Genomic DNA, 19,903 nt, shown 5'->3' on the forward strand with positions numbered 1-19,903 from the left:
GCCGCTGTGTCAGCAGAGGCATTTCTGAGGGATGACAGCGTCACTGGCAGAGGTGTGGGCAGCACACTTTATAATAGCCACAGCAGAGGGTAGGAGGATAGCTTTTAGCAGGTCGTCAATTAACTGAGCATGTTGTAATGGCTTCCTTGCTGAAGTAATAAAACCCCTCTGTTTCCAGATGGTGCCCAAGTCATGGATGACTCCGAAAGCATACCTGGAGTCCATATAAATGTTGGCTGAACTGCCTTCAGTGATAATACAGACTCTGATGAGGGCGAGTAGTTCCAGCTTCTGCGGATGTCCCATTGGTAGCGCGGCAGACTTGGTCTCAAAGGGTGTACCCTGGCGTATCCTGCCAGTGTCTGTTGGTCTGAGGGTCTGAATGAAGACCTATCTGTAAAGACGATTAGGTCAGGGTTATCTAGCAGTGTTTCAGAGAGATCAGCGCGTGGGGTGACAACCTGCTGCACAAGGTCGAAACTATCATGGTTGTCTGCAGAGGCTTCCTGGGTGACAGGAAGAAAAGTGGCGGAGTTTAAAGTGGGGGCACGCTGAAGGGAGAAGTTGGCCTGGGAGAGCAATGCAATCTCGTAACCTGTTCTCCGAGTGATGTGTTGCTGCTGAGTTAAGCACAGGGAGACCAAATGGGGAACCAAAACAGTGCATGGGTAGCCCAGCACAATGCAGGTGGCCTTCTCTACCATTACCGCAGTGGCCGCCACAGCTCTTGAACAGGCCAGCATTCCCCTTACAACCAGTGGCAATTGTACAGAATAAAAAGCTATGGGGTGCTGGAGATCTCCATGAACCTGTGTTAAGATGCTGGATGTATATCCCTCTTTCTCAGTCATGTACAGGTAAAATGGCTGTGAATAGTCAAGGATTCCCAGAGCAGGAGCGGAGATTAGCCGTTGCTTGAGGTTTGTGAATGCCTGTTCCATCCTAGGCGTCCAGCACATCTTTGGCTGCTTTGATGAGGATGCCTCACGTAAGGAGCGCATTAATGGCACAGTGATCAGGAATCTAATGCCTGCAATAATTGATCATCCCCCAGGAAAGCTAGCAGCAGAGACCATGTGGCAGGCAGGGAGAGCTTGATAATGGCTGTCACCCGCTCCTTAGACAGTGCTCTGAGGCCATGCAAGAGTTCATATCCCGGGTATTGTATTGTCTCCTGACAGAGTTGCATGTTGTCTTTGGAGACCCAGTGTCCATCCTGTGCCAGGCAGTGGAATAACCAACAGTGTCCGAATGCATGAATCAGTGGAGGTGGAGGCCACTAATAAATTGTCGGCGTACTGAAGGAGAGTGCTTTGGCACAGCAAGTGCAGGGTTGTAAGCATCCAGTGTCCTGCAGAGGCATAGACTGTGGGGCTGTCTGTATACTCTTGAGGAAGCCGGATCCATGTATACTGGTGGCCACCGTAAGTGAAAGCGAAGAGGTACTGGCTCTCAGGGGATGATTTGATGGAGAAAAAGGCTGAACAGAAGTCAATTACAGAGAAGCAAGTGTCCGCTGGTGAGAATGGCGTTCATGTCAGGGACCACCGGGGAGCTGGGAACAACGATGGAATTGATTGCCTGTCGGTCCTGAAAACGCCATTTCCCTGGCCTCCCGGGTTTTGGGATAGACAAGATAGGGGAATTGTAGGGGCAGTCATAGGCATCAAGATGCCCTGTTTCAAGAGGGAGTCAATGACCGGTTTGATTCCCTCTGTTATCACCGGTGACAGTGGGTACTGGCGTATTGATGGCAGGCCAGCTCCGTGCTTGAGTGTTACTGTACATGGTGGGACAGATAGCACTGGGCCTGCATGATTGAAGTGATGTGCCCACAGCGAGCCCAGAAGGTTGGGCAGCGGCTGGACTTTGTTTGGTGAAGGTGGCCTGCACCGATATAGGAGTGCAGCGCACGCAGAACTCAGTCTGTCTTAGTTGGGCAATCTGAACTGACGGGCCACTGGCAGGGTCAAGGGACAAAAAGTGGAATGGTCGCTATGGAATCATAGCCATGCTGTCATGGATCCTAAATCCTTGGGGATCGAGGGGCTGTTGATGAGGCCAGCTCGTGGCAGAACAGTGCAGTCTGCTCTGCATTGAGCTGGACTTCTGCTACAACCCCCCTGTGGTCCCACAAAATACAGTCCAGACAGTGCCAGCGGGGAGGTCAAAGCAAGATGGGAGTCTGCAAGTGCAATGGAAGGTGATCCAAGGTCCTCTGGGCCTGAGGCAGTGCAATGACATTGACAAAGGACATGGCCTGTCAATATCACCTGGCAGAGGAAGGATACAGCAGGGGATGGAAAGGCTGTCAGGAGGAGGGAAAGGAAGGGGTCAAGGAGGGTGTGGACAGGCATGTGCCAACATGATGAGGTGTAAATGTAGCTGGTAGGAGTAGAGGACTCTAGGCTGCTGGAAATGGCAGCCTGAAGTATGAAATAATGGTGTGTCAGGGATTTCTAATGTGAGACCCTGGGGAGAGCAATGAATGCTAGTGTTTAAGTTACAAAGAGTTTGCCAGCCCAGGAAGGCTACTGCAGAGATTACCGCTGTATCCAGGGCAGTGACCTATGCTAAAGTTGACAGGGTTTGATAGTGGCTGTAGCATGGATACTCCGGAGATGCCCACGGTGCGAACGGTTTGTGAGAGGGAGGTACAGACGAGTGGGTGGCCCCAGAGTCCACCAAGACTGAAATGAGACACCCCCCACCTCCACGTCTATCATTGGGTTTTCCAACGGGAAGTGGGAGAGGCGTATAGAGGCAGCCTGCAGGACCTCCCTCCCACGGCAGCCCGAGGGTTTCGGGCCCCAGGGAAATGGCTCAGCAACAGTGTAGGCGGCCTGTTGATGCTGTCACTGGGGGGGAGGGGGAATCCAATTTTGTTGTGTCTGTGAGGGCTGGAGGAGGGTGGAAGCATTCAGGTGTTGCTGGCTGGAGCTGCCCAACAATCCTTTGGCCAGTGGCCTCTCTTACTACGGACCCCACAACTTATCTCTAGGTCTGTAACGATTGTGCTGCGTCTGCCTATAACTGCCCCTCCGGTTATCAGGTTGTGTGAGCCAGGGGTACGCTTCCTTCTGGTTCTGCACCTCAAACAATCCACTCCTGTCTAAACTGTTTAATGGGGCGAGTGTGTTCCCCCCACTCTGTTGTCTGCCAAGTCAAATTATGACAAGGGGCATATATAGGCAGCATGCTATCGACAGAGTCTGAACAGCTAATTTCTCGTTTCCTAGTAAGGGTATGCCTGCTAAGGAGTCCCAGACATCCTTAAAGTGGGTGATACAGTCAGGAACAATCTGTTTTCTGCAGGCAATGGGTAAGTGCACCCAAGTCAGCCTGTTGCCTTGCAGCTGCTTTAATCGCCTCCTTAACAATTCTGTAGAGCCAGCTACTGTGCTCCCGTGCTGCATCCCACGGCTTGATGGGAAACTCGATGGATGGACGAACCGTTGCCCAGTGGCTTCCGTAAGCCAGCTGCAGGAGGGTTTGTACATCCTGCTGCAGGCAATTGTAAATGGCACAAATCTGGGAGAGCCAGTTGTGGAATGCACTAGGGCGCTTTCACGTGTCTGGGGCGTCCTGTAGCATAGCTCGGACCTCAGCGTGGGTCCAGGACTTATCAAGGCCAGTGGAGCTGATCATAATGCGGGGGATGTTGTGCTTTCAGGGCAGAGCTCCACGCCACGTCAGCGTGGTGGTCTGAGCGGGTTCGGGTGGCGGTGTCAAGTCAGGCTTCTGTAGCTGCCACGTCCTTCTGGGGCTGCATTTGTCAGTGGGTCTGGTTCTGGAGTTGGCAGGGAGACCTTAGGGTACTGAGGGTTGTACGGCGGCGAGGCAGTGGGCATGGGATTCAGGGAAATAGTCGTAAAAGTAAAAGCAAATGACTGCGGATGCTGGAATCTGAAACCAAAAGAGAAAATGCTGGAAAATCTCAGCAGGTCTGGCAGCTTTTGTAAGGAGAGAAAAGAGCTGACATTTCGAGTCTAACTGACCAGCTCTTTTCTCTCCTTACAGATGCTGCCAGGGACATAGTGTCTGGGGCCTGATGGTGCTCTTTAACGTCAGGGGCTGGTATCCCTTCGTTACTTCCTTAAACTTCTCCAGGCACTGCAGCAGATAGGAAGTGTCCCAGGAGGGGTCCCTATGCCTGCCCATCATAGTCGCGGTCCAATAATCAAGTTTATCAATATTAAAGGATCCTCCATATGGCCAGTTGCCATGAGACCATATGTAGACGTTCCCGCTGAAGGGGATTACATATCTGCTGTCCTCTGTCTCTTTTAAAACTGTGTCTGCCGGTGACCCAGGTGTAAAAAGAGGATCTCCTACCTTGGTCTTGAAACACACGTATTTACCATGGCGCCTTTGTGTTCTCCATGACAAAATCAGTGGCTATGGACCTTTCTCCCCGAGGGGACGAGGCAGAGCTGTTCCTGTGTGCAGTCGGTCCTTGCAGAGTCTGGAGTTCCGCGCACCCATGTCCCTTTAAGTGGCCGAACTGGGAGTGCAAGGCAGGCTGCAGCACTGACTGTCACAGAGACACACAGGTAGGACAGACAGACAGTACAGAACACTAGACAAATGAATAAAGCAAGCAGGGGCGCCCTAGTCAATTTCCCATGATCTCAGGACCTTCAAGTTGAGAAATTTGAATCAACAGTCTTTCCAATTTTCCGTCTTGCTTGGCACGTGTCTTTTCTGCACACCGGCCCGCCAGCTCAGGCCAGGTTCATGCAAAATAGCCGAATTTTGAGAGAAATGTATTGGGGGAGAAGTTGTAGGGGCCGCCCTGTCTACCGTCTGACCTTGCCATCTGTCCCCTGTCAGGATGAGGTGAGGAATGCACTCGGTATCATTAGTATTTTAGTTCCCTTCTGCATCTTCCACTCTTTCCCTGAGGCCTGGCCCATTGCGTGAGGTCAGAGCCCACCAACCCCGAGTTGTTTAAGATGTAGGTGCAGTCCGTTACTCTGTTAAGGGCCTGTCGGCTACACCAAAACTGTCGGAGAATCATCCAATTACAAGTAGAGGCCACACACAGATCTTGTGAAATTGACACGACTGGCTTATTTCTCACGCTATGGTGGGGAAGAGAAATTGACAGGATTGGTACAAAACGGACACTCTGCACAGTTAAGTCAAGGATCCTCTTCCCCGGGCTGCAGATACAAAGTTTTTATAGTGTTACAGTAGTGTACTGTTAATTACAAGACAGTATGAATTCAATGGAAAACAATCGGTTGTCCGGTAGTAGCAATCAGGTAATAATTGTAACAGGAGGTTCTGGTCCTCTGCTCGAGCAGGTGCTAATGTCCAGTATTCTGGTTTCAATGGGTCTGCAGGGTGGTGTGTATTTTCGTCAGGTATCTGGGTGCCATTCAGTCTAGTTAGGACCTGAGGAGACTGGGGATGGTATCAGGGCTACAAGAGTTGTGATGCTATTGTGAGGTAGGATGTCTGTTATCAGGTCATTTAAGGAGTGTATTCCTTCAGTCTGGAAGCTGTTTAGGTAATGTCTTGTTTTGCTGTTTAGTTTCTGAGCAGATCGTGATCAAGTTGAGGTATTATGGATATGCTGTGTTCAGCTAACAACAGGTATGGGTTCTGTGAATAAGTAGTGGGCCGGCAGAGCGGTTTACCTTTCTCCCACACTATGTAAAGTACTCAGGAAAGATCTCACCCTCTTCCTCTGGCCTAAATCTTTGAGTGGGCCTAGTGTTTCCCTAGGGACCCTCTTGCTGCTAAAGTATGCATTAAATGCCATGGGATTTTCCTTAATCCTGTTGGCCAAGAACATTTCATGGCCCCTTTTTAGCCCTCCCTTCTCTCCATTTGAGTTCCTTCCTACTTTATGTTCTACAAGGACTTTGTGTGTTTTTAGTTGCCTGAATGTTAAGTATGCTTTTTTTGACTAAGCTGACAATTTTTCCTGTCCTCCATTTTCACAGGAGCTTGCCTGTCCTGCACACTAATCAACTGATCTTTAAAGACTCCCCCATGTCAGATGTGGAGTTAATCTCAAGCAGGTGCTCCCAATATACATTCTCCGACTCTTGATTAGAGTTGTGCTGGAAAAGCGCAGCAGGTCAGGCCACATCCATGGAGCAGGAAAATTGACATTTCGGGCAAAAGCCCTTCATCAGAAATGAGGCTGGGAGTCTCGGAGATGGAGAGATAAATGGGAGGGGGGTGGGGCTGGGGAGAAGGTAACTGAGAGTGCAATAGTTGGATGGAGATGGGGATAAAGGTGATAGGCCAGAGAGGAGGGTGGAGCGGATAGGTGGGAAGGAAGATTGACAGGTAGGACAAGTGAGGAGGACGATGCTGAGCTGGAAGGTTGGAACTGGGGTAAGGTGGGGGAGGGGAAATGATCTCTCAGCTACTTTCAACCCAGCCCCACCCCCTCCCATTTATCTCTCAACTCTTGAGGCTCCCAGCCTCATTGATTGACCTGCTGTGCTTTTCCAGCACCACTGTAATCTTGACTCTGATCATCAGTGTCTGCAGTACCCACTTCTGCCTATTCTCTGATTCTTGTCTAACTTGGTTGTAGTTGGCCTTCTGTCAGTTTAACATCTTTATCCAAGGTCCACTCTTGTCCTTATCCATGAGTAACCAAAAACCTACTGAATTATGGTCACTATTCCCAAAAATGAACAGGCTCATTTCCCAATACCAGGTCCAGAACAAGCCCTCCCTCATTAGACTATCCACATACTGTTTCAAAAAGGTCTCCTGAACACACCTAACAAATTGCTCCCCATCCAAACCCCAACACTGAGGTAGTCCCAGTCAATATGGGTGGAGTTGATGTCACCCACCAAAACAACTCCGATATTTTCACATCTTACCAGAATCTTGTGGAATCTCAAGGATTTTCATCATATGCCGTGTCAATGTGACAAATGCTACAGAGTTCCCCAGAATGCTGTTCTTTATTTTTGCTGGGTAGATCAAGAGCCCTAACATACACCAGCTTTCACAATCAATAGTCATCAGCAAAACCCACTTCTACAAACCTACTCTTGCTTGCATCATGACTATCCTATGGTATATAATTTCATCGTTCCTTTTCAACTGACCAACCAATAGCACCGTGGTTCACAATTTGGCCACTTCTGAGAACATATCCAGCTCTGTTGCATTTCTGAGCTTTACTTCAGATTTCAAGGCTTTTTTTTAAATCTAGCTCACATTGCACCTTCAAGAACTCATGTCTCCTTTTCCACTAAACAGAAAAACTGATCTCTTCCTGTGGATTATTATCTGCTCTTTGCAAGATTTCTCTATGTTCATCTTTCTTTCTGCTTTCTGTTTGTGTCTGCTGATTGCCTCCACCCTTCAGTTATTTGGTTGTAGCTCTCCTTTGTATTATACCGCTGTAGGTTTATTTCTTAATTTTCTTCCTGTTGATATTGATTTCAGTTCCGGATTTGCCAGGTCACAAGAACTAGGATTTCTTCTTATACATGAAAATTACAGTTGATTCCTTCAAAAACTCTTAAAAGTAATTTTCAAACATTTGGACCAATTACAGATTCTGCAGATGTTGTTTAAATGTTTCCCGACTTTACTGCTTTCCCTTAAAGATCTTCATAATTGGGCTATTGTGTTCCAGAGCACTTGGCTGATTGGTTATTTTTGAACACTGTGATAAGGGAAATAGGGCAATCCACTTATGAATAGCATAATCTCATAAATAGCAAAGTAATAATGGTCAGTTCATCTGTTTTTAACAATGTTGGTTGAGGGATATGCACTGGCTAGGATACTGGAAAGATTTGGTGTGGACTTGTTGGGCCAAATGGCCTGTTTCCACACTGTAGGGATTCTATGATTCTAACTCCCCAGTTTCTCATCCAGTAGTGGCCAAGGGGTGGTTTACATCATTTTAAGCTGATAGAGAAGGCTCTGGGTTAATATTTCATCTGAAAGACTGCACGTTCAGTGCTTCCTAGTTACTGTAATTGGGATTGTTAGCCTGATTTATGTGTTCATGTGTAGAGAAGGGCTCAGATCTACAATATTCTGTCTCAAATGGTGAGAGTGAGATGTATCAGACCATGGTTGACATCTGAATGATTTGAACAATTACAGAATTGAAAAATCTCAAATTGAGTTAATGTAAGTGATAAAGGCTTTGTTATTGTCGTCAGCACTGTGTATTCATAAGTGGAAAGTCAACTGGGATCCCTTCTTCCAAATTTGCTTTTAATAAACTCCAGTGAAAATAGATATGGACAGTGGGAGAAGAGCAGCAGTGTAGATGAGCATGGGTAGTTCATCACTATCATACAATGAAGCAGAATTTCCCAGTGATGTTCAAATGATAACCACCCCAACCATTTATAAAGCAATTATTACACAATTCTCAAAAGAGAGGAAGATTAGCAATTCAAAACTTTAAACAACTGATTTTAAGTTGCCTAGTCCTAACATATCCTTAAGTTACTGTTTCAAAAGTATTTCAAATTCAAACGATTTTTGTTTCATTACATCTCATACTTTTTTTTACTTTTCATTCCTTGTTCTGTTCTCTAATTTCCTTCTGCTATCTCTGTTATTGTAGATATCTTTTCGCCCTTCTGTATTTTGGTTTTTCCTTCTGCCTATTTTTCTCTTGATGGATAACCTAGACTTCTATTTGCTGGGAGGAGGAATAATACGAGAGAAGATCCTCAGAAGTTGTTCTCAGGAGGTTAGGATGTGCTGATTATCAAACCAGTACATTCATGGTGCTCATAGCACCTGTGTCATTTCTGAATGTTTTGTTTAATGCTCTTGGTTTTTTTGCTGTTTGCTGCTTTACTATTTTAATCTTCCCTGCCCACACCTCACATTCACTCCCTTATTTGCTCTCATTATCTTGTAATAAACTGCCACATTATTCTCTCCTTGTATTCTGCACCTCACATACTTTGTGTTATTCTGTACCTTGTATTCTCTCTCATTATCCTGTACTTCACATTTCCTATTATCCTCGACCTCTTATTCTCTTTCACTCTGTTTCTACCTCATTTTCTCTCCCAGTATCTTATGCCTCTCATCTCTCATTGTCGTGCACCATATATTCTTTTCCCTTACACTTCACATCACATTATCTTATCCCCTCATTGTCACTCATTATCCGATACCTCATGTCATCTCTCAATATCCAGTACCTGACATGCTTTCTTGTGAGGCATCAACTGGAATATTATGTACAGTTTTGGCTCCTGATCTAATAAAGGCTATGCTTGTCTTTCAGCGATTGCAGTGGAGATTAACCAGACTGATCTCTGGCATGTTAGGGTTGTCTTATGAGGAGAGATTGGGGAAACTGTGTCAAAGTTTTGAAGAATATGAGATGATCTCACTGAAACTTACTAAATTCTTACAGGGCATGACAGGCCGGATGTAGATAAGTTTTCCATGGCTGATGAGTGTAAAACCAGGGAAGATAATGTCAGGTATAGGATAATGAGGATAAACCATTTACTACTGAGGTGAGGAGGAATATGAATTCAAAGGGTGGTGAATGTTTGGAATTCTGTATCCCAAGGCTCTAGAACTAAATCATTGAGTATTTTTAGAACAGGAATCGAGAGATTTCTAGAGACTAATGGCATCAAGGTGCATATAGGAGGTTATGCCACATTACTGCACTAAGGTAGATGATCAGCTATGATCTAGTTGAGTGGCAGAGTAAGCTTAAAGGGCTGAATGGCTTATTGCTATTCTTATGCATTTGATAAGTGCCCTGAACCCAGTGTTGCTGCCAAGACTCATTGAAAGGTTTGCTTAATTTTCAGGGACGTACTTAAGATAAGGTCCGACAATGTAAGGGAGGTTTGGGGTTTGAAAGTGGGGCAGGACAGACTGAGGAACTAAAGGGGTCAGACGTGTAATGGATAGCACAAACCACCCACCCCCACAATCATTGCCTGCTGATTCCCCCTTTCTTTTCCCCTTGAATTGGTCATGCTACCATTATCTGAAATTCTTTAAGCTTGGCCTGAGACTCTCAATTTATTCTCTTATCTTTCACCTTGGCCTTTCATACCCTGCTTCAGGTCTTGGCATGTCTTCCCCTAATTTTTACCATGCTCAAAAACCCCTGTCCAGCACCTCTCATTCTCTTCTGATCTACTCCTTTTGCCTGTCTTTGTCTTATTTGCGTTGTGAGGAGTATATGATTATTATCTTTTCGGACTGCAGGTTATAAATTTAGGATAAAACGGGGGTTCATGTAAGCTGTTCTGCAGTTAGCTTGACCATAAGACTGGGTGGTTTGATTGCTAATGATGACAGGAAAGCTGAGATTGTTTCACTGAGAAGAATGCACAAGGTGTTTATAATTAGAGGCAATGAGATAAATCTCTCAGTTTACAATGAATAGTCTGTTGAGTCTCTCAAATGGCCAGAAAAATTATCAGCTTGGAAGGAGTTGTGCTATAAACTGATTACGTCTAAGATGAAAGGGAGTTGGGATCAAGATAACTAATTAGCACTTCCACCTAAATACAAGGCTAATGTGTTTTGCATTGCTAGAGGGAAGAGAGAAGAGAAAGCTTTTTTTGAAACTAGGTTATAGGCTCCCCTAAAAGTCTGTAAATATGTCCAAACGATGGCAGTTCTAAGTGGATAACAGAGACAAGCTGCTTGACTTTGCATAATCAAATTAGAAGGGTGAGATGGTTTCTCATTGAAGAGATGTATCCTGTAACAATTTAAAGATTCTGGGAGATTCATCCTGGCATAGCTATGGATAGGAGAATCTTTCAAAAAGGCTTCAATACTTGCAGTAGATTTAAGAAACCCTCTGAAAATTGAGGGAAGTTCTCAGATATGGTCACCTGAAGTTACAACTCAGCAAATTGGGGCTACAGGAAGCTGTTGGAGCTGAGAGCAGTTGTCGATTGTTTGCTATGAGGACTGTCAATCCATACAATTGATCTGTGCCATTTGTAAAAGGGGAACATTTCTCTCTCTAGTTTAAGGAAAACGTTGCTGACAAAAATAAGTGTTCAGTTTTTTTTTTAGTAACTTGCTACCATAAAAAATGTTAAATGTGGAGTTTTGCCATATCATTGTTTTAGCTCATAAATGGAAGTTTGATCAAAACTCATTGGAGTAGATCTGGGCCATTCAGCCCATTGGGTCTACTCTGTCATTCACTGAGAAACTGACTGATTTGGTAAACCTCAACTCCACTTTCCTCCCTTTTCCACATAATCCTTAATTTCCTTAATGATAAAAAAACTGTCTCAATCTTGAATATGTTTTACAACCAGCTTTTACAGCCTTATATGTTTCAATAAGGTCACCTCACATTCTTTTTACATTTGAATGAGTACTGGCCCAAACTACTCAACCTCTCTTCATAAGAAAATCTCTCCATATTGGGAGTCAACCTAGTGAATATTTTTGGGACTGTCTCCAATGCCACTATATTTTTCCTTTAATAAGGAGCCCTTAACTGTTCTGTTGTGTTCTAGCTGCACTCTCACTCGTACCTTCTATAGTTTAGCAAGACTTCCCTATTTTTATGCTCCATTCCCTTTGAAATAAAGGCCAACATTCGATTTGCCTTCCCTGTTACCTGGTGAACTTGTACTCTAGCTTTTTTTGTACTTCATGCATGAGGTACCCCAAATCCCTCTGTGCTGCAGCTTTCTGCAGTATTTCTCCATTTAAGTAATATTTAGCTCTTCTGTTCTTCCTGGCAAAGGCATAATCTCACATTTCCCCACATTATATTCCATTGGTTAAGTTTTTGCCCAGTTGCCTATATCCTTGCATGGACTTTTTGTGTCATACTCACTACTTGCCTTTCCACCTATTTTGTGTCATCTGCAAATTTGGCTATAATACATTGACTTCTACATTATTACCTTGCAGACTCGCCTTTCCAATTTAGCCCTAAACTGTTCAAATTCTTTCAGTAGAACCTCCATTTTCGTCCTATCAAGGTTGTTTGTACCAGCACGGATTGCACCACTTCCTTATTATCTACTGGTAATGCCCCATTCTCACTTTGTAGAGGACAAATACTCAATCTTTGCCATATAAATGTACCTGCAGAAACTCTTGCTGTCTCTTTTTTAATCTTTATAGCTAGCTTCCTCTCATACTTCAATTTCTTTGTCTTGATTAATGTTTTAGCCATTCTCTGCCATTATTTATATTCTGACCAATCATCTGACTTACTGCTCGTCTGTACACAACTATGTGTTTTTGCCTTAAATTTGATACTTTCAATAACCTCTTTAATTATTGAAGAGGTGTTTGGGAATTTTCTTTATCATAGGAATGAAGTTATTCTGTCTATTCTGAAATATCCCTTTAAATGTCTGCCACTGTGACACTGTCGATCGATCTCCTAGCCTAGAGTGCCAGTTCACTTCAGCTAGTTCAGCCTTCATGCCCACAACATTGATCTTATTTAAATTTAAAATACTAAATTTAGACCCAAAGTTGTCCCTTTCAAAGTGAACATGAATTTCAATTCAATAGTAATTGCTGTTGCCCAGGAATGCCTCGAATTAATCCTGTCACATTATGGAATTCCAATCTTTGGTTAGTTCCAGAATATGCTGCTCTGAGAAACTATCTCAAATTCATCCTGTGGACTCCTCATCCAAATACTGTGATCAGTCTGATTTTCAAATTTATGTCTCGATGCATGTCCCCTATAGTTACTGCTGTCTCTTAATCACAAGTGCCCAGTATTTCTTCTTGATTTCTTCTTGGAAATCTTAATTGACAGTGCTACCCCTCCAGATATAATTAGCTTCCTATCCTTCTTAAATATTAAATACACCACAGTATTCAGAACCTGTTCCTTGTCATCCTGAAACTACAATTCTGTATTGGTTATTAAATTATATTTATTCACTTCAAGGTATGCTATCAGTTCATCTGATTTGTTATGAATACTATGCACATTCATGTACTGAGACTTCAGTTTATTTTTAAAAGTTATCTTCGTGACATCTCTTCCTGATTGGTGTATTCTAGTTTTTCTTTCCCTCTGTCCCTTCCTATTATTGCCACATTACTATTTTTCTCTCTTGTCTTTACTCTGTGATGCACCATATCTTTCCACATTTGAACTCTTGCCCTTACTATTTTGTTTAAAACTCTCTCTACTTCTCTAGTTATTTGGTTCACAAGAACCTTGGTCCCAGAACTATTCATATATAGACCATCAAAGCAGTCTAGCCCCCACTTTCCCACAACTGGAGCCTGTCCTCTAGGAACTACATTCACTTCCCCCATGCCGTTTTAAAACTATGTATTTGACTTTCCAAATTTATGTAAACAGTGCCTATTTTAATGTACCTAATGTCAGGTCAGTGATGTTACCAGATATTATAACCTGTGAGGTTCTGCTTTTTAGTCTAGTTCCTAGCTCCTCATTCTCCCTATGCAGAACCACTTTCCCAAGTTCGATGCTGCTGGTACGTAATGGACCATAAGACCTGGATCCTCCCCATCCCATTGCAAGTTCCTTTCCAATCCTGAGCAGATTTCTGGAATTCTAGCACTGAACAAGCAACTGAGCCATCTTCTCTCATTTTTTGCTGCAAGGAACAGTGGCACTCCCTCTCAATATACTATTCCCCACTATTCCTTGATGCTCCTCCTGTACCATGGTGCCAAGGTCACTTTGCTCATCCATCCTTTGGTCCCTGCTCTCATCCAAACAAGCTGAGAGTACTTCACTTCTAATGGATAATTGCAAAGTTGACACTCCTGACAGCTTCTCTCTGGGTTCCTTACCTTTCCCACTCTCAGTCACACTCTCCTGTCCCTAATCTTTGACCAGTCCTAATGTAAGCAGTATGTCTGCTTCCTGGTGCAAAGAGTCCAGTTAAGTTTCCCCTTGCTTGATGCTTTAGGGTGTCTGTAATTCAGCCTCCTCACCTAACCTCTGAGTCAGAGTTTTTCAGTCTTCAAAGCCTTTTTGTGGGCATGTTGACCCTGCATCACAATGGAATCCAGAAGCTTGCCAGGCTGCAGCTTTGACACATCACCTGACCTGCCGTCCTTTGAGTTTTAATTCATTATTTCATTGTATTCTTCACTTACCGACGTATTTTAAACATTGCTACCAATTTGTATTGATGTTAATCTTAAAAATACAATAGACTTTAGACACTAACTCCCTTTCATGTTGTAGAGCAAAAACCAATTCCATTGTGATAAGGGTAGAAAAGCAAAAACAGAAGAAAACAATCCTTCTGCCCCTTCACTGAACCTCCTACTCAAACTCCAGGTTTGCACTCAACTACACTTGTTTGCCTACATGTCTTTTAGCCCAAACAATTTAATTGGGACACTCTACTCTGATTGCCAAAGTCAACAAGTGTCAATATGTTCTCCCCAGATGGTGTGACCCATTCCCTGGATGAGATTTTAAATCGCACTGCCCATAATTCTTTCACAAGCTGCAGGCCAAATGTTTCAACCAACGTCGTTTGTGGTTAAGATAGTTCTAAAGAGAATGAAGAGGCTTTTCTGCAGCATTTGCCATTCCATTTTGATTATGCAAATATGATTTAATGTGCTATAAATTCAGGTAAATGAATGTGTATCATGCAATCAAAAATGCATGAATAGGAGCAAAAGTTTTCCCATGTTAAGTTTTGAGGGGAGTCCTGTAGAATTCTTCGATTGCCCTCGTTGCAGCTAGAGATGTAACCCCTATTATGGATGTGATGTGTAATCAATTAGTTTTCCCCTTCTCATACCAGCTTTGTTGAACTTCAGTTTCCTAATGGTTAAAAGGACCCCATCACATTGTTAATTTGTATTTCCTCTCAAAAATATGCAAATTTAAGCAAGATACCAACTCCTGAAAACCTTTTTCACTTAATTGGATTGCAAAATAGTTATAATAGCAAAAGAAGCCATTTGACTCCAACCCAGATTTCTGCCAATGCAATTTAGCTAGTCCCAGTGCCCATCCCATTATTTCAAGTTTTCCAAATTTTGTTCCTTCAAGTGTTTGTTTAATTCCCATTTAAAAGTCATGAAAAGTCATAATTGAAGCTGCTTCCACACTTACAGATCATAACTATTTGCTGCATTAAAAATAGCCTGTCTTCAAGTCAGCTTTGCTTTTCTGTAGACCATCAAAGCAGTCTAACCCCCACTTTGCCACAACTGGAGCCTGTTCTCTAGGAACTACATTCACTTCCCCCATGCCAGTTTTCAAACTATGTATTTGACTTTCCAAATTTATGTAAACAGTACCTGTTTTTAATGTACCTAATGTCAGGTCAGTGATATTACCAGATATCATAACCTGTGAGGTTCTGCTTTTTAGTCTAATTCCTAGCTCCTCATTCTGCCTATGCAGAACCACTTTCCCAAATCTGTATACTCTAGTTCTTGACCTTCCCAGCAATGGAAGTCATTTCTCTCTAGTTGCTGTTGTACAGACCTCACATGATTTTAAACATTTCTATTAAATATCTTCTCAACTTTGTCGGCTCTAAGAACAACATTCCAAATTTCACCAACGAATGAATTTACTGGAATCGTTCCAGAAATCATTCTTGTAAGTCTTTTTTGGACTCTCTCGAATGGGTTTTGTGATATTTCCAAAGTTGGATGGCCAAAATTGATCACAACACTCCAGTTAAGGCATAATCAGTGTTTTATAAAAGTTGATTATAACTTTTTTTTGTTTTTGTATTCCATGCCACTGTTTATAAAGCCTTGTATCAACTTTCTTTTAATCTCTTCCTCAAACCTCTCTGACATGTTCAACATTTCCTGCATATTTGCACCAAGCCTATGATATTGAATGATGCTGATTGGCACTTTGATTTGGGATCATTCAACTTGAATCTTATAGCTCAACTGAATCACTTGTATACGAAATTTAATGGGTTACAAGATCAGTCATCTTGCATGTACACTGTGGGTGGAAATGCAGCAGGTTAAGGGGTTCAAGGGGAATGGGGAGAAAGCGGGAGAATGAGGTTGAGAAACTTATCAGCCATGATTGAATGGAGGAGTAGATTTGATGGGTTGCTTGGCTTCATTTCTGCTCCTATGTCTTATGTTCTTCTGTGAATATCTGGAGATGTTTAGTTCATAAAATCTCCTGTCGTACTTGTCGTATTTGAGGGGCAGATTTACATATGACTCCTTGCACATATTCTGCTAAGTCATTTGTACCTCATTGTTTAATCACTCCTGACATTCTTACTATTTGGAGTATTCCTTTGCTAGTGGCCATATTAAATAATTGCTTGCTGTCATGCTTTGCTACTGAACACATCCAATTTAAGTTAAGGCAAATGTAAAATTTATGCCTAAAGTTTAGTGTTTAATTTGTGTCACTTCATAAATGTGCCCTTGCTTCCTACACTGCTTCCCTTGAAAAGAAATGTCATTATTGATATGATAGTTCCTGAATCTCAGCCTGATGGGTGTCACCTCATTCAGATCTTTTTGTTGTTAAATCTATTGCAATCTTTCCAAATGGTTCTTGAAAGTACTTTCAATATAATTACCTAGTTATAAGCCAAGAGGAAGTATTGTCACTCATTCTTTTTGTACTGTGGTCACACCACATGGTTCCAATTTACATGGTTTAAAATGTTGTCAGCTAAAAGTACCACATAAAAGTGGAGAATGAACACTAACTTGTCCTTGTTAACCTCCGTATTCAATCTGACTACATTTAGTACACTATTATTATAGATTTATTTACAGAGTCTTTGGAAAATCAGATCATATTATCATCTTGTAATCTAAAATTTGTTCTCATTTATTCACAGTTTAATCTTATCTGATTTCATATTTCAAAATATGAATCTCTGCAATAAATCTGTGCACCTCTTCTGTTTTTGTCTATGCACAGGAGGCTCCTGATAGGTTGAAACAGAGTGATTTTGAGCGGGTGCTGAGAGAGTCTCAGAAAGAAGTGCTGCGGCTACAGAGGCAGTTAGCTGTGGTGTCTCAGCGAGAACCTTCCCACCAGCACAACCTTGGGACTGTGAGTAAAAGACTTGTGCAGCATAGCCTTATTTCAATAACTCCCATCTTAAAAAAAAAGATCAATTGCTCCCCATTTCCTTAGTTACATGTTGGCCTCCTTAGATCTGTGATTACGCTGCATAGTCACGTAGCTTATTCTAGAGGAGTGAATTGTCCTGTTCTTGGCTGAATGCTGTTTTATTATCTAACCTGGAAAATCCAATACTTGAATTCCAATCCACTCTATTCTCCTGCTCATTGTTTTACTCAAACACAATCACTGACATGAGATATGGGATGTGGGTCTTGTACAGTCAGGATAGACTGAAACAGGAACAAGTGAGTGCACAAAGAGCTTCGGACTCCTTCACTCCAAAGACCAATGGTTAACAGAGTAGGCAGCATCAAAATCCAGTGTGAAGCAGAGAGATTTTGTTTGTGGGATGAAGAAAACCAGGCAAGTTGACAACTGAAATAGAAACAAAAAGTGCTGCAGAAGTTCAGCAGGCCTGGCAGCATCTATGGAGAGAACAGCAGAGTTAATATGTCTGAAGAAGGGTCACTGACCTCGAACTGATACTCTAATTCTCTCGCTACAGAAGGTCCGAGACCCACACTTCCTGTTTTTGTCACAGATCTCCAACATTTGTGGTATTTTGGTTTTACATGGATAACTGTAACCAGCCAGTTCAATTCATATATAGCAAGGATTTTCTAGGAGCATAGAATCATACAGAACAGAAGAGGCCCTTTGGCCAATCGAGTCTGTACTGGCAAAAAACTACTCTAAATCTATATGAGTCCCACTTTCCAGCACTTGGCCCAAAGCCTTAAAAGTTATGATATTTCAAGTGGTCACCCAAGTACTTTTTAAAGATTGTGGGGTTTCCTGCTTCAACTAGCCTTCCAGCAATACAGTACTAATTCCTACCACCCTCTGAGTGAAAAATATTTTCCTCAAATCCCCTCTTGCCTTTCACTTTAAAAATATACCACTTGTTATTGACCCTTATCCGCACTGACCATGCCCCTCATAATCTTATACACCTCAATCCGATCCCTTCTCAGCTTTCTATGCTGGAAAGAAAACAACTTGAGCTTATCCAACCTCTCTTCTTAGCTAAACCACTCCGTCTCAGGCAACATCCTGATGAATCTCCTCTGTACTCCGACCAATGCAATCAATTCCTTCAAAAAGTGTCATGACCAGAACAGAGCACAGTATTCAAACTGTGGCCTAGCCAAGTCCACATAATCTTTGGGCTCTTATAATCTGTGCCATAACTGATAAAGGCAAATGTCTTGTATGCCTGTTTAACTATCTTATTAACCTATCCTGCCACCTTCAGGATCTGTGAACAAGCACTACACGATCCCTCTGTTCCTCTGAGCTTCCTTGCGTCCCATCATTCACGATTACTCCCTTGTCTTGTTACTTCTTCCACAATGCATCATTTGCCACCGATCTGCAGATGTCATCAATCTGTCTAGATCCTACTGAATTCTAATATCTTCATCTTGGTGTCAACAACTCAGCCGATATTTGTACATCCTGAAACTTACTTATCATCACCCCCATATTCTCTTCTACATATATATCATCAACAATAAGGGACCAAGTGCTGATCTCTGTGGTGTGCTACTGGACACTGGCCTTCAGTCATAAAAACAGCCTTTTCCCATCATCCTCCATCTTCTATCATTAAGCCAAATTTGGATTTAACTTGCCAAGTTGCCCTGGATCCCGTGAAAGTTAACCTTCTTTATTAGTCTCTCAAGTGGGATCTGATCAAAGGCCTTGCTGTATTCCATATAGATTACATTAACCATACTTCCCTCATCTACACACTTGGTCACTACCTCAAAACATTCAATCAAATTTGTTAGCTATGATTCTCCTCTGACCAAGCCATGCTGACTATCTCTGATCAATCTTTGCCTCTCAAAGTTGAGATTAGTTTTCTCCTTCAGAATTTTCCTCAGTACCTTCCCTACCACTGGTCTGAGATTCACTGGTCTGTAATTCCCTGGTTTATCTTTACCACCCTCTTGAAAAGTGGAACCGCATTATCTGTCCTCCAGTCCTCTGGCACTTCCCCTGTTGCCATTGAAGAATTAAAAGAATGAAGAAAAGAAGAACTTGCATTTATGTAGCATTTTTCATGACTACTGGATATCTCAGAATGCCTTACAGTCAATGAAGAACATCTTGAAGTGGAGTCATTGTTATAATATTGGAAATATGGCAGCTCATTTGCAAATAGCAAATTTCCACAAATACCAGTGTAACCAATCCAGATAATCTGTTCTTTAGCGTATTGATTGAGAGTTAAACATTGACTAGGACACCAAGATAACTCACCTACTCATCTTTTAAGACCATAAGAAATAGGAGTGGAAGTAAGGCCATTCGGCCCATTGAATCCACTCCGCTATTCAATCATGGCTGATGGGCATTTCAATGCCACTTACCCGCACTCTCCCTGTATCCCTTAATTCCTTGTGAGATTAAGAATTTATCAATCTCTGCTTTGAAGACATTTAACATCCCTGCCTTCACTGTGCTCTGTGGCAATGAATTCCACAGGCCCACCACTCTCTGGCTGAAGAAATGTCTCCTCATTTCCGTTCTAAATTGACCCCCTCTAATTCTAAGGCTGTGCCCACAAGTCCTAGTATCCCTGCCTGATGGAAGCAAATTCCCAGCATCCATCCTTTCTAAGCCATGCATTGTCTTGTAAGTTTCTATTAGATCTCACCATAACTTTCTGAACTCTAACGAATACAGTCCCAGGATCCTCAGCTGTTCATCATATGTTAGGCCTACTATTCCAGGGATCATCCATGTGATTCTCCGCTGGACATGCTCCAGTGCCAGTATGTCCTTCCTGAGTTGTGTGGCCCAAAACTGGACACAGTA

At 42.8% G+C, this 19,903-nt stretch overlaps 1 protein-coding gene across 16 annotated transcripts in view; it reads left to right on the forward strand.

Annotated features, from left to right (window-relative positions):
• LOC122564091 (peripheral-type benzodiazepine receptor-associated protein 1-like) overlaps positions 1-19,903 on the forward strand; it is a 299,068-nt gene that overhangs the window by 148,953 nt on the left and 130,212 nt on the right. For 13 of the 16 annotated variants that reach the window (XR_006315818.1, XM_043718642.1, XM_043718643.1 and 10 more), the window contains one exon: positions 16,868-17,002. Coding sequence is in view for 12 of the 16 variants with exons in the window: in XM_043718642.1 (XP_043574577.1) it covers positions 16,868-17,002 (135 nt within the window). In the remaining 4 variants the exon portion in view is untranslated. Of the gene's footprint in view, positions 1-2,751; positions 2,835-4,478; positions 4,554-4,815; positions 4,840-16,867; positions 17,003-19,903 lie in introns of those variants that run through there. The other 3 variants (XM_043718649.1, XM_043718650.1, XM_043718651.1) reach the window with 3 other exon arrangements.

The sequence above is a fragment of the Chiloscyllium plagiosum genome, chromosome 28, assembly GCF_004010195.1.
Source record: "Chiloscyllium plagiosum isolate BGI_BamShark_2017 chromosome 28, ASM401019v2, whole genome shotgun sequence".
In the NCBI taxonomy this organism is placed as follows: domain Eukaryota; kingdom Metazoa; phylum Chordata; class Chondrichthyes; order Orectolobiformes; family Hemiscylliidae; genus Chiloscyllium; species Chiloscyllium plagiosum.